At 56.3% G+C, this 9948-nt stretch overlaps 1 protein-coding gene across 1 annotated transcript; it reads left to right on the plus strand.

Moving 5' to 3' along the window:
- The first annotated feature begins 4137 nt into the window (after positions 1-4137).
- LOC103605393 (chromosome unknown open reading frame, human C1orf198) lies at positions 4138-8421 on the plus strand. Its single transcript, XM_008589966.1, has 2 exons — positions 4138-4641; positions 8077-8421. The coding sequence occupies exons 1-2, from the start codon at positions 4138-4140 to the stop codon at positions 8131-8133; spliced, it is 561 nt and encodes a 186-aa protein (XP_008588188.1). The 3' UTR covers positions 8134-8421.
- Positions 8422-9948: the final 1527 nt, after the last annotated feature.

Consider the following 9948-nt stretch of genomic DNA (forward strand, 5'->3'; position numbering starts at 1 on the left):
CCCCACCATGCCCGCCCTGCCCACCCTGCCCTGCAGCACCAGGGTCCTCCCCCGCCGCCCTCTCCTGCAGCTCCCCAGCCCCCATTCCCTCCTGCCACAGGGGCCATGCCCCTTGTCAATTTGGCATCTTTGCTCGATCTCCCCAACCCCCAGCTGCCCTCCAGACCCAACACAAATCCTGTTTTCACGACTGTCCTAGCAGTGGCCAAGTGGCTGGTCTGTGCTGGGTGCCTGGCCTCCTTTAACACTCATGACAACCCTTGTTACAGGTGAGGAAACCGAGGCACAGAGTAAAGAGAGAGCCAGGCGGTCCTGCCGCTGCCACTGCTCCAGGATTGTCCCTCCTCCGTGTTAGCGAGATGAGAATGAGGTGGTGTTCGTGCGTTCTTTGTTGGAGTGTCTTTGTCCCCAGGAGATGACAGCCCCTGGGGGGCAGAGACTGTTCCTCATCCCTCAACCTGGACGACCCTGGGGCACCCCCACCCGTGGGGCCTCCACTAGGTTTCCTACCCCCGGGGACACGGCCCAGGAACCTGACCCCTTCCAGCCCCGTCACTGTCATCCAGCTCCCTGTGGCTTTGGCCGTGAACATAGAGTGTGTTGTTTATCCTGGGCAGGGGACTGCTGGGTCCCGACTGTGCTGTCACGTCCTATCCGCCAGCTGCTCGTGCTGATCTGTGATTCTCAAGTTCTTGGGGCTCCCTCTTGTCTGTCCCCTTCCTTTTTGGAGGGAGGTGGGAAGAACAGACGTGCGAAGGTGAACTTACCGGGCCGCGTGTGCACCAGGACGTTTTCTGACAGCGTGTCTGTCGCCTCTGTCTCAACAGCTGAGGCCAGTGCCAGCTGCCAGCCAAGCAGTCAGCTTTGGCAGCGTGCAGCCCCTTTCCTGAAATATCGCACATTCCTCTCCAGTGAGTGGGGCGTAAAAATAGGTACCAGGCTCCACTGCGGTCTTTCTGTTTTTAGAGCAGGCGTGGCCAGCAGAGACCCATGTCCCCATGCTGGTGACCGATGCCCAGCCCGGCTGAGCCTCCCTGGGCTTCGTGAGCATTTGGGACATTGATGGGGTCGGGAGGCTGTCAGGGTGGCTGCAAGGAGAGGGGCTTCCTGATTTCCTCTCCCAGCTCCTCCGTATCAAAGACTGTGGCAGACCCTGAGTTGAACCCCCTGCCTGGCTTTCTGCCTATGGCCAGCGCCGGTGACCTGCCATCCAGGGCTGCCAGCTGCTGTGCCCTGGCTCCAGTTGCTTCGTGCGGCATGAGAGACCAACACGACCTTCCATCCCAACACCCTGCTCTTTTCCCACACCCGGACAGAATGGACTATTTTCCAGAAATAGGATCGCATCTGGGACTCCGCTGTCTTCCCACCGTCCCCCCGCCCTTCCCCGGCCCTGCAGCTGCTTGAGGGCCCAGGTAGCGGGTCTGCAGGGCTGCCCAGCTGGGCCCGCTTCCTTTTTAATAAAATGGGACTGCCGGTGCCCCTTGCCTCCTGGGGCTCTGGGAGGGGCTCACACACTGGGCGTCAGGTGCAGCCGTGGGTCTCGGCCCCATGCTGGGCATGTGGTATGTGCCCAGCAACTGCAGCTCCTGCTGTCGTCCAGCGGTGCAAGGTCCCACGTCGGCACCCAGCGTGGTGATCGGGGAGGACTGTCATTTTAAAGGCAACTTCAGTCATCCTTTATTGGCAAAATTGAGAACAACATACACATAGGAAAAAAGTCTTAGGAGAAAATGTTTGAGAGCATTTTTCTTCTCTAAGGTCATGTTCACCTCCGAAGCCCCAAACCTGTCACCACTGTTGGCGTGACCCTGTCTTCTAACCAGATGACACCCACCCTGGAGGGGCTGTCACAAGGCCTTGGTTACCCAAGACGCTTCTGTTTGAGAAGGTCACACCCAGTCAGTCCCCAAAGCAGCCAGAGAGCTGCGGTGACAGGTGTCTCCCTGGCATCTGTGGCTTGGGCCATGGCTGACCTCCACGTAGACAAAAGATTCATCCTCACCTTCCGGAAGCTTCTAAGCAAAGATGCCCACTGGAGAAATTGCTCATCTTTCAAGAGCCTGGGTCTGGCACAGAGCTCCGTTTTTACTAAAACTTCCTTACACTACAGTTTCCTGATCAGTGTCAGCTCTGTCCCGAGTCTCGGGCCCCACTTCCGAGTTGTGCTAATGATTTGCTTATTTAAGGAAACCACCATCTCTGTGCCTGCAGTCTCCTGTGCTGTGTGGAATTTGGAAATGCACAGAGCATTCAGAATGCTTCTCCCAGAGATAGTCCTTCCAGTGAGGTGGTGGATGTGCATATAGAAATCCCGCTGCCCACGCTCAGGCTCTCGGCCGGCTCCGTGGACACAGTACCAGCAGCCCGTGGCTTTCTGAACCTGCGGTGACGCCCAGCTGCGACTTCAGGCCTTGCAAACACGCAGCCCGAGTTGCAATCCCAGCTGCACTGTCTCCCAATGGATTAATGACCTAGGGCAATTTACGTAATCACCCCAAACCCCCATTTTTTCATTTGAGAATGAAAATAATTAAAAAGGCTACAGGCCTGATGCATCTGGGACAGCAGAGATCTACATTTGTTCTTAGCCGCAGCTCCTGGCAGAGCCAGTGCTTCGATGTCTGCTTTTTGGGTTTTATTTCCTGTGACACTGAGCTTCAGGGCAGCCTGGGCTGGTGACCGGAACCTGAGTTCTTTGTGGCCTCATGATCTCGTCTTCCGAGCTGGAGCAAAGACCTCTGGCCACCAGAAGCCGGGCTTTAGGAGAAGTCCCAGACTCAGAGAACACACACAGCCTGTGGTGTGTGCAGACAAAGCCGTATTTTCTTATCCTTGCCGTGACACACACGTCCCTGCTCACTGGAGAGAGTGGACAGTGCCGTTGTCTATAGAAACTTGAAAGAACTGAACGGCCTCTTGATTAAGTGAAGACATATGACGAAGGAATAAAGAGTGTGTTTTGTATGTTAAGTTAGCACCGTGTGGAATTATTATACTCAGTAACTGAAAATGCTACTCTGACGTATAGCTGATGGCATTAGAAAGGGGGCATCCTTAGAAAGCAGATTTGGTAGTATGCTTCTAAAACCATAAAAAAAGAAAGGTTTAAACCCTTTGTGTTTTGATGTTTCTGCAAATCTGTCTGAAGAAATGACCCCAGATAGCAGAGAGCTGTACGCGTGAAGATGCGCGTGGCAGCTGTCAGCGTCAGAACGGAGATTACAGATTGTCCCACCGTGAGACACGGCTCAGCAGGTGATGGGACAGCTACTGAATACAATACTTTACATGCATTATAAACAATGGGTATAGAGACCCTGCGTCAGGTCAGTATGGATGACGCTTGTGATTAAGTATAAAAGCTATACCCCAAATTACATGTCTGACAGGACCCAACCTCATAAAATGCGTAAATGGAAAAGGTCACACAAAAATACAAAAAGTCGTCGTGACGGGAGGGGAGGGTGATGACTGATTTTCTTCTATATCCCAAACTTTCCGTAATGCAGTTTTACTTATTATTTATTTATCGATAAAAGTGGAGAGGAGCAGGAGGGAGTGGACACGGTGGGGAGGAGATGTTTTCAGGATTGATTTTAGGCACGATTGAGAGGGCAGTTTGCTTGCTCTGCAGGGCTCGGAGGATGGCAGGCTGGGCATGTGCCGCCCTGAAGAGGTTTAGGTTTGCTGGCAGCGATTTGTTGGTCAGAGCAGGTCAGCAGTATCGTTTTAGGGAGGCCAGCATCCGGGTCAAGGAAAGAATTTGCGGCGCTCGGGTGGGCGCCTGCTGTGCTGGGTGCCGGGCCTCATCCTGCCCTCCGGGGGTATCACCACCTGAGGCTGGGGTCCGCCCCATCACCCACTGGGCAGCTCCTGGTTAGGAAGGTGCAGAGACCATGCTGGGGGAGGCAGGAGGGATGGCGAGGGCCAGGGGCCCCAGAGCTGCTGTAGCTTAGCGCATGGCAGGGCCTTGGCATCAGGGCTTCTGGTGCATTCCGGGTGGCTGAGGACAGACAGAAAGTTCCAGCACGTTACTGCTGGTGTTGGTACCGTGCTGGAGAGGGGCTGCATGTCACGGTCAACTCTAAGGGCGCTCTCTGTTTTCTCTCCTTCCCATGCCCGCTGCAGAGCCAGATGGAGTTCAGCATCTCCTCGCTGCCCGTCCAGGAGCCGGGCACCGCCGCCAGCGAGCCCAGGCCGCTGTCCAAAGCCTTGCAGGGCTCGCAGGCCCTCAAGGGCTCCCAGGGCAGCCGGTCGTCCAGCCTGGACGCGCTGGGGCCCGCCCGCAAGGAGGAGGAGGCGTCCTTCTGGAAGGTCAACGCTGAGCGGTCCCGCGGGGAGGGCCCCGAGGCCGAGTTCCAGTCGCTGACCCCCAGCCAGATCAAGTCCATGGAGAGAGGGGAGAAGGCCCTGCCCGCCTGTCACCGGCCAGAGCCCACCCTGAAGGACAGGGAGGCCAAGGTGGACAGGCCCGGCGCTGTCCCCCAGGAGCCACGTGAGTGGGCCCCTGCTGTCCAGGGCCCTGGTGAGGCATGGCCCGAGGCTGCCCTGGCCGAGCCCACCGGGAAGCTGCCGACCTCCGAGGACAGGCAGGATGACGGGGAGGATGTCCTGTTTGCAGACCCCGTGCCCGTACAGGTGAGTGGTGCTTCTTCCAGGGGCGACGGGCCCTGATTCCTTCTGCACATGCCCCCCCCGACTCCTGCCCTCCCCGCCTCTTCCTTGAAGGGCTTTGGGGTCAGGGGCCATGGATACATATGCCACGAGATGAGCTTGCAGTTCCGTCCCGGTGCTGTGACCTGCTTCCTGTTGGTGGCCCACATGACGTGTCCCCTCCTGGGTGTGAGCACAGGCAGCTCACGAGAGAAGGTGCACAGCGTGGGGGGCCTGGGAGTCGAGCGCTAATGAGGAAGGGACCCTGGAGCCTCCTCCAGGAGCGTCACCGCAGGGGACTCTTGCTGAATGCCCAGGCAGGACGGAGTCAGGGGTCCAGAGTTCTCTCCAGGGGACAGAGGAGCAGGAGGAAGACCTGGGTCCCTGGAGAGGTGGGCGGATCCTGGGGAAAGCAGGACCCATGAGAGAAAGAGTCACCCGGTAGCCTGTGTCTGGGTCCCGTGTCCTGGAGTGGGGACCGTGTTCTGCACCAGGCGGCCTGGGGTGCTTGGGACGTTGAGACAGCAGAGAGAAGACAAAATGTTTGTGGATGACTTTAAATGGCTCTAGTGTTGGAGGATTACACGAAACTGAGAAGAGAAAGATGCTCATCGCACTTGAGAGGGCGGCCTCGGCTTAGGCGCCTGTTTCAGGACAAGCGTGTTTCTGGGGAATTGTGACCATGCATCCAGCCCACCATCTGCAAGACTCCTCTGTCCACTCTGGGGATGGCTCTTTGTGGCCCGGGACAGCCACATCTCCCGGCCATTTGGAGCCTGTCTGGAGGGGGCAGGTGCTGGCTGAGTCCTGAGAGGGTGTAGGGAGGACGCGAGGTCCCCTGTTCCCGGGAGCGCTCCTCAGCGGCGCTGGCCTGAGATGGGGCCGTGTGGTGACAGGAACCCTATCGTCCTCAGACACACACGCCACTTCCCACATGGCCTGCAGGCTCTGCACCCAGAGGGCCACCACGGCTCCAGGCGGTCTTAGGCCTTTGCTTGGTGGGGGAGCTGCCCCCAGCCAGCAGCCCGTCCTTGGGATTGGGTCTGGATTTGGGTGGGGGGAGCCGCCTGCTGGCAAGGCAGGCAGGCACACGGCGGGGTCCCACTGGGTGCCCCCTGCACGGGGCCTTGCTGGCCTCCTGGCTGCCTGGCTGGTGGGGCCAGGATGTGCTTTCCTCCACGTCCCTGTCATCCAGCCTCCTCTGTCCCTTGGGATTCCTCGGCTGTCTTGTGGTCACGTTTCTTTTGGTTTCTTTATGTATTTTAAAAGCTTTTTATTGTGGCAAAATTCACACATTTTTGCCATTTTAGCCATTTTAGAGAGTAAATTCAGTGGCATTAAGTGCCTTCTCAGTGTTGTGCGACCGTCACTGCCACACATCTCCAGAAGTCTTTCATCCTCCCAGACGGAAACTCTGTCCCCCGTACACGCCAACGCCCTCACCAGGCCACCCCCGCTGTCCTTCAGCCCCTGACAACCCCCGTTGTAATTCCTGTCTGTGAATCTGGCTGCTCTGGGGACCTCATGTAAGTGGGTCACACGGCACCTGTCCTTTTGTGCCTGGCTTATGTCCCTCAGTGCAGTGTCCTCACGGTCCGTGTTGGAGTGTGTTGGGATTCCCTTCCTGTAAGGCTGGTGGTGTTCCACTGTGTGGAGGGACCATGTTTTGCTTGTCACCCATCGCTGACAGACCCTTGGGCCGCCTCCACCTTCTGGCTCTTGTGAGTAGCGCTGCTCTGAACCCGTGTGTGCGACTCTGTCCTCGAGACCCTGCGTTCAGTTCTGTGGGGTCCGTGCCTGTGGTGGCGTCGCTGGGGCCCGTGGTGACTGCGTTGGTACTTTGCAGGAAGCGCCCCGCTGTTTTCCGCAGTGCTGCCCCAGCTGATGTCCCCGGCGGTGGCTTGGGGCCCCTTTTCCCCAGCTCCTCCCCAGCAGGTGCTGCTTGTGTGTCTTGGATGGCAGCCACCCTGATGGTTGTGCGGTGGCATCTTGGGGTGGATGCGAGCATCTTCTCGTGCACTTGGTGGCCATCTGTGTATCTTTGAGAAATGTCATTCAGATCCCTTGCCCATGCGTTCACGGGGTTGTTTGTTCTTTTGTCATTGAGCTGTGGTCATCTCCTAATGACTGGGTGTTTCCTGGAGGGTGTGTCCCCGCCTGCCTTATGGATGACCTCGTCTGCCATCCTCTGGAGGAAGGGGAGCCTCTAGTGCCTTCCGCCTTCCATCAGCCGCACGTCAGCGTTGTGGCCTGTCCTCTTCCTCACATTAGTCCCCCATCTGGAGCATGTCACCTGCACCGGCACCCTGCCCACCCCACTGGTGTGTTCTTTCTCGAACCCTCCTGCCCATCGGCTCCCTCTTGCAGACGGGCCCAGCTCGCCCCTGTCCCCCAGTGTCTTTCTCCGAGACTCTGCAGCCGGGTCTTCCCTCAAGTCTCGATTGTAAGAGTCACAGGAAAGTGTGTGTGGTGGGGGCAGGGAAAGGAGAGAGCTCACGAGGTCCCTGAGAAAGAAGGGATTTCTGAGAGGACAGCGCAGAGGCAGCTGCCACCGCATTCTAGAAACTGGAGGGAAACCAGGAAAAGGGACACTTGCCAGAACTCTGCTTTCCCTGCATTGGTGCATGTGGCATCGGGCTCAGACAGGCTCCCAGGGTGGGCCACCAGCTCCGGGGCCTCTGGGGCCTCCACGCGAGCATTCGTGCTTGGTGCCACGTGGGGGGTGGGCGTCAAGGTTTCTCCCGCCAGGGGACACCTGCTTGGGTTAGTCTGGAGACCATGGCAGCTTGAAGCACAGGCCGCTGCGTAGAAGCCATCGGGGGGGCTTGTGAGCACACCAGCCTCAAGGGATGACCACAGAGGGGCCCCATAGGATGGCCCCACTGCCCTGGAAATGGAGAACATTCCTGGATCTGGGGAAATCACTCTGTGACCTTGACATAATCCGAAAGAAGGAAGCGTCAGGTTCTTTCCCCACGTTTTTTCTCTCAGCTCAGTGTGTGTGTTTTTGTTTTGCGTGTCTGCGTGTGTGTGTGTTTCACGTTAGAAAGAACATCTTTATAACTTGTTCTCGTATTTTGTGGTGACTAAATTGGAGCACGTCTGTCATTCAGAACAGGACAGATGTACAGGACCGGAGAAGCGCACCGTTTCCTTTTCCCTGCACTTTTCCAGGTCTCAGCCGCTGTGGACGTGCCTGCGGTGCAGTGGGGTTAGTGACGGGGCCCGCACAGGGCCACGCGTGTAAAATTTTCTGTAATTTTCTCAGCCCGGGTGCAAAGGTAAATTAAGGTCAGGGAGCTGCTGAGACAGAACCAGGCTGGGTCTCTTGGGTCATTTTAAATGAGGTGCTGTTTTTAGATTACGCGTCACTGAGAAACACGTTCGTGCCTGACATCAGTATTTTTTGTCCCTCTGCAGGTCAGCTCGAGTAACATCGTCCTGAAGACGGGCTTTGATTTTCTGGACAATTGGTAAAATGTGTTCGGTGGAAAAATGAAACTAAGAACCCCAAAGTGTTCTCCAAAGTGGTGTGGCAAAGGAGGGTGCAAAGGGCAACGTTTCTTTGTGTATTTTCCTGGTTTCTCTACAGTCTTTTCTTAATCATTTGGAAACCAGTCAGTATTGCCAGATTTTTCCTTTTTTTGGTAAAACCATACATACGTGCTATTTTCAATGATTTGATAACAGAAGTTTTACATTTAGAATTTTTAAGGACTGTTCAGAATTTAATAAATCTTGTAAATAAAACTTCTGTTCCCAGTTTCCCCCGTCCTCAAAGGGAGTTTTCTCAGCCAAGTCAGAAAAATCGTAAAAGTGATTTCCGTCTCTGTTCCCCCACCGCCTTTTTGACTGCGTGGGGTTCCCTTTGATGGTGGACTGATGGGGACGTCCTCAGTCATGACGACATTGTCCCCGGCGCAGCTCCCACCACGCACCTGTGGCCGTCCAGGCCTTCTCCTGCCAACGGCGCGTCTCTCCACCACGTGCCCCGCACCCCACCCTGTGTCATTTCCAGGAAACAGACCGCTGGCACGTGGCAGATGTCCTCTTCAGACTGCCCCTATGCTTAGTCTGGGTGTGGCTCGTGTTTAAAAGAGTGGCACGTTTAAAAGTTTCGTATTAACTTTTCCTTATGTTGTATGTAGATTAGCAGCTGTGGGGTCACCACTTTTCTTGGTTTGTACCAGTTTTCTTTTGCAAATTCTTCCTCCTTCTGTGACCTGTCGTTTGTTGCCTGTACCTGGCGCCTGCAGGAGTCAGGGCAGACGGCAGGCGCTGCTGGGGACGGGGCTCTTCTGATTAGTCGTGTTAGAACCTTCCAGCACGAGACTGCCAGGCAGCGGACGTCTGTCACCCCAAGGACTGCTCAGGCTGCATCGTGGCAGACCCTCCCCCAACCCTGACAACCACCAGAAATGGAAGAGTGGTTTCTGGTCTCCGCAGCAGTGCCTCCTGGAGACCTTTGTCACCACAGAGGTATGGACATTGGCGTAGACTCCGCGGCTGCCCTGCAGAGCAAGGTGACCATGTCCCAGACCACCTAGGGGACCCGTGAGCTTCGCGAGCCTGCAGGAGGTGCTGAACCAGCAGAGCTGCACCCTGTCCAGTGTGACCTGCGCCACGTGTCGCTGTGTTTCCTCACCTGAAGCCTTAACCCCTGCGAGTCCTGCCAATGAGCCCTTGGTTTCAATACCAAAGTGTGTCTTTTTTCTTTTTTTAATGCCCTTTTCCTAGGACTTTCTGAAATGATTTCCAGAATATCTGACCTGGCTCCAGGGTAAAGCACGTGGCAACCCCTCCCCCGCCGCCCCTGCTGCCTTCCTGCCTGGGGAGGTTTCTGCCAGGGCTGTGGTGTGGCCTCTGTTTGATTTGGTCCCCGACAACTGCTTTGTGTCCGTAAACCTCATTTGGTCCCTTGGGGCATGGGATTTACCTTCCTCCTTTAGGGACTGACCGTAACTTACAAATACAGGTTCATTACGTTGCATTTAAGTATAGTTGATGTGGGTAGAAAGGTTCCCAGCTGGCGATGAGGGAAGGAGCTCACGAGTCCCAGTGGCACAGGCTGAGCGGGGATCAGGGGCCTCCACTGCCTTCCCGAGGACTCGGGAGCGCGCACTGTGAGCGGCGTTCCTTGGAGAGGTCTGGTCAGGACGGCTGATCAAGGCCGTCTGTCTGTCCTCTTGGGAGAAATGCTTACTCCTTTCCCACTTTCTCATGAAGCCCATTGTTGCCTTCAAGTTCTCCCCGGAGCTGAGGGGTGTGGGGGTCACTGAAAGCTCCTGCCTC

The sequence above is a fragment of the Galeopterus variegatus genome, unplaced genomic scaffold (genome assembly GCF_000696425.1).
Source record: "Galeopterus variegatus unplaced genomic scaffold, G_variegatus-3.0.2 Scaffold5783, whole genome shotgun sequence".
In the NCBI taxonomy this organism is placed as follows: Eukaryota; Metazoa; Chordata; class Mammalia; order Dermoptera; family Cynocephalidae; genus Galeopterus; species Galeopterus variegatus.

What these genes read in the sequence shown, in the direction of transcription:
- LOC103605393 (XM_008589966.1), top strand. Translation starts at nt 4,138, where the DNA reads ATGGAGTTCAGCATCTCCTCGCTGCCCGTCCAGGAGCCGGGCACCGCC. An exon ending in CAGACCCCGTGCCCGTACAG is followed by an intron (nt 4,642 to 8,076) that starts GTGAGTGGTGCT and finishes GTCCCTCTGCAG; the next exon opens with GTCAGCTCGAGTAACATCGT.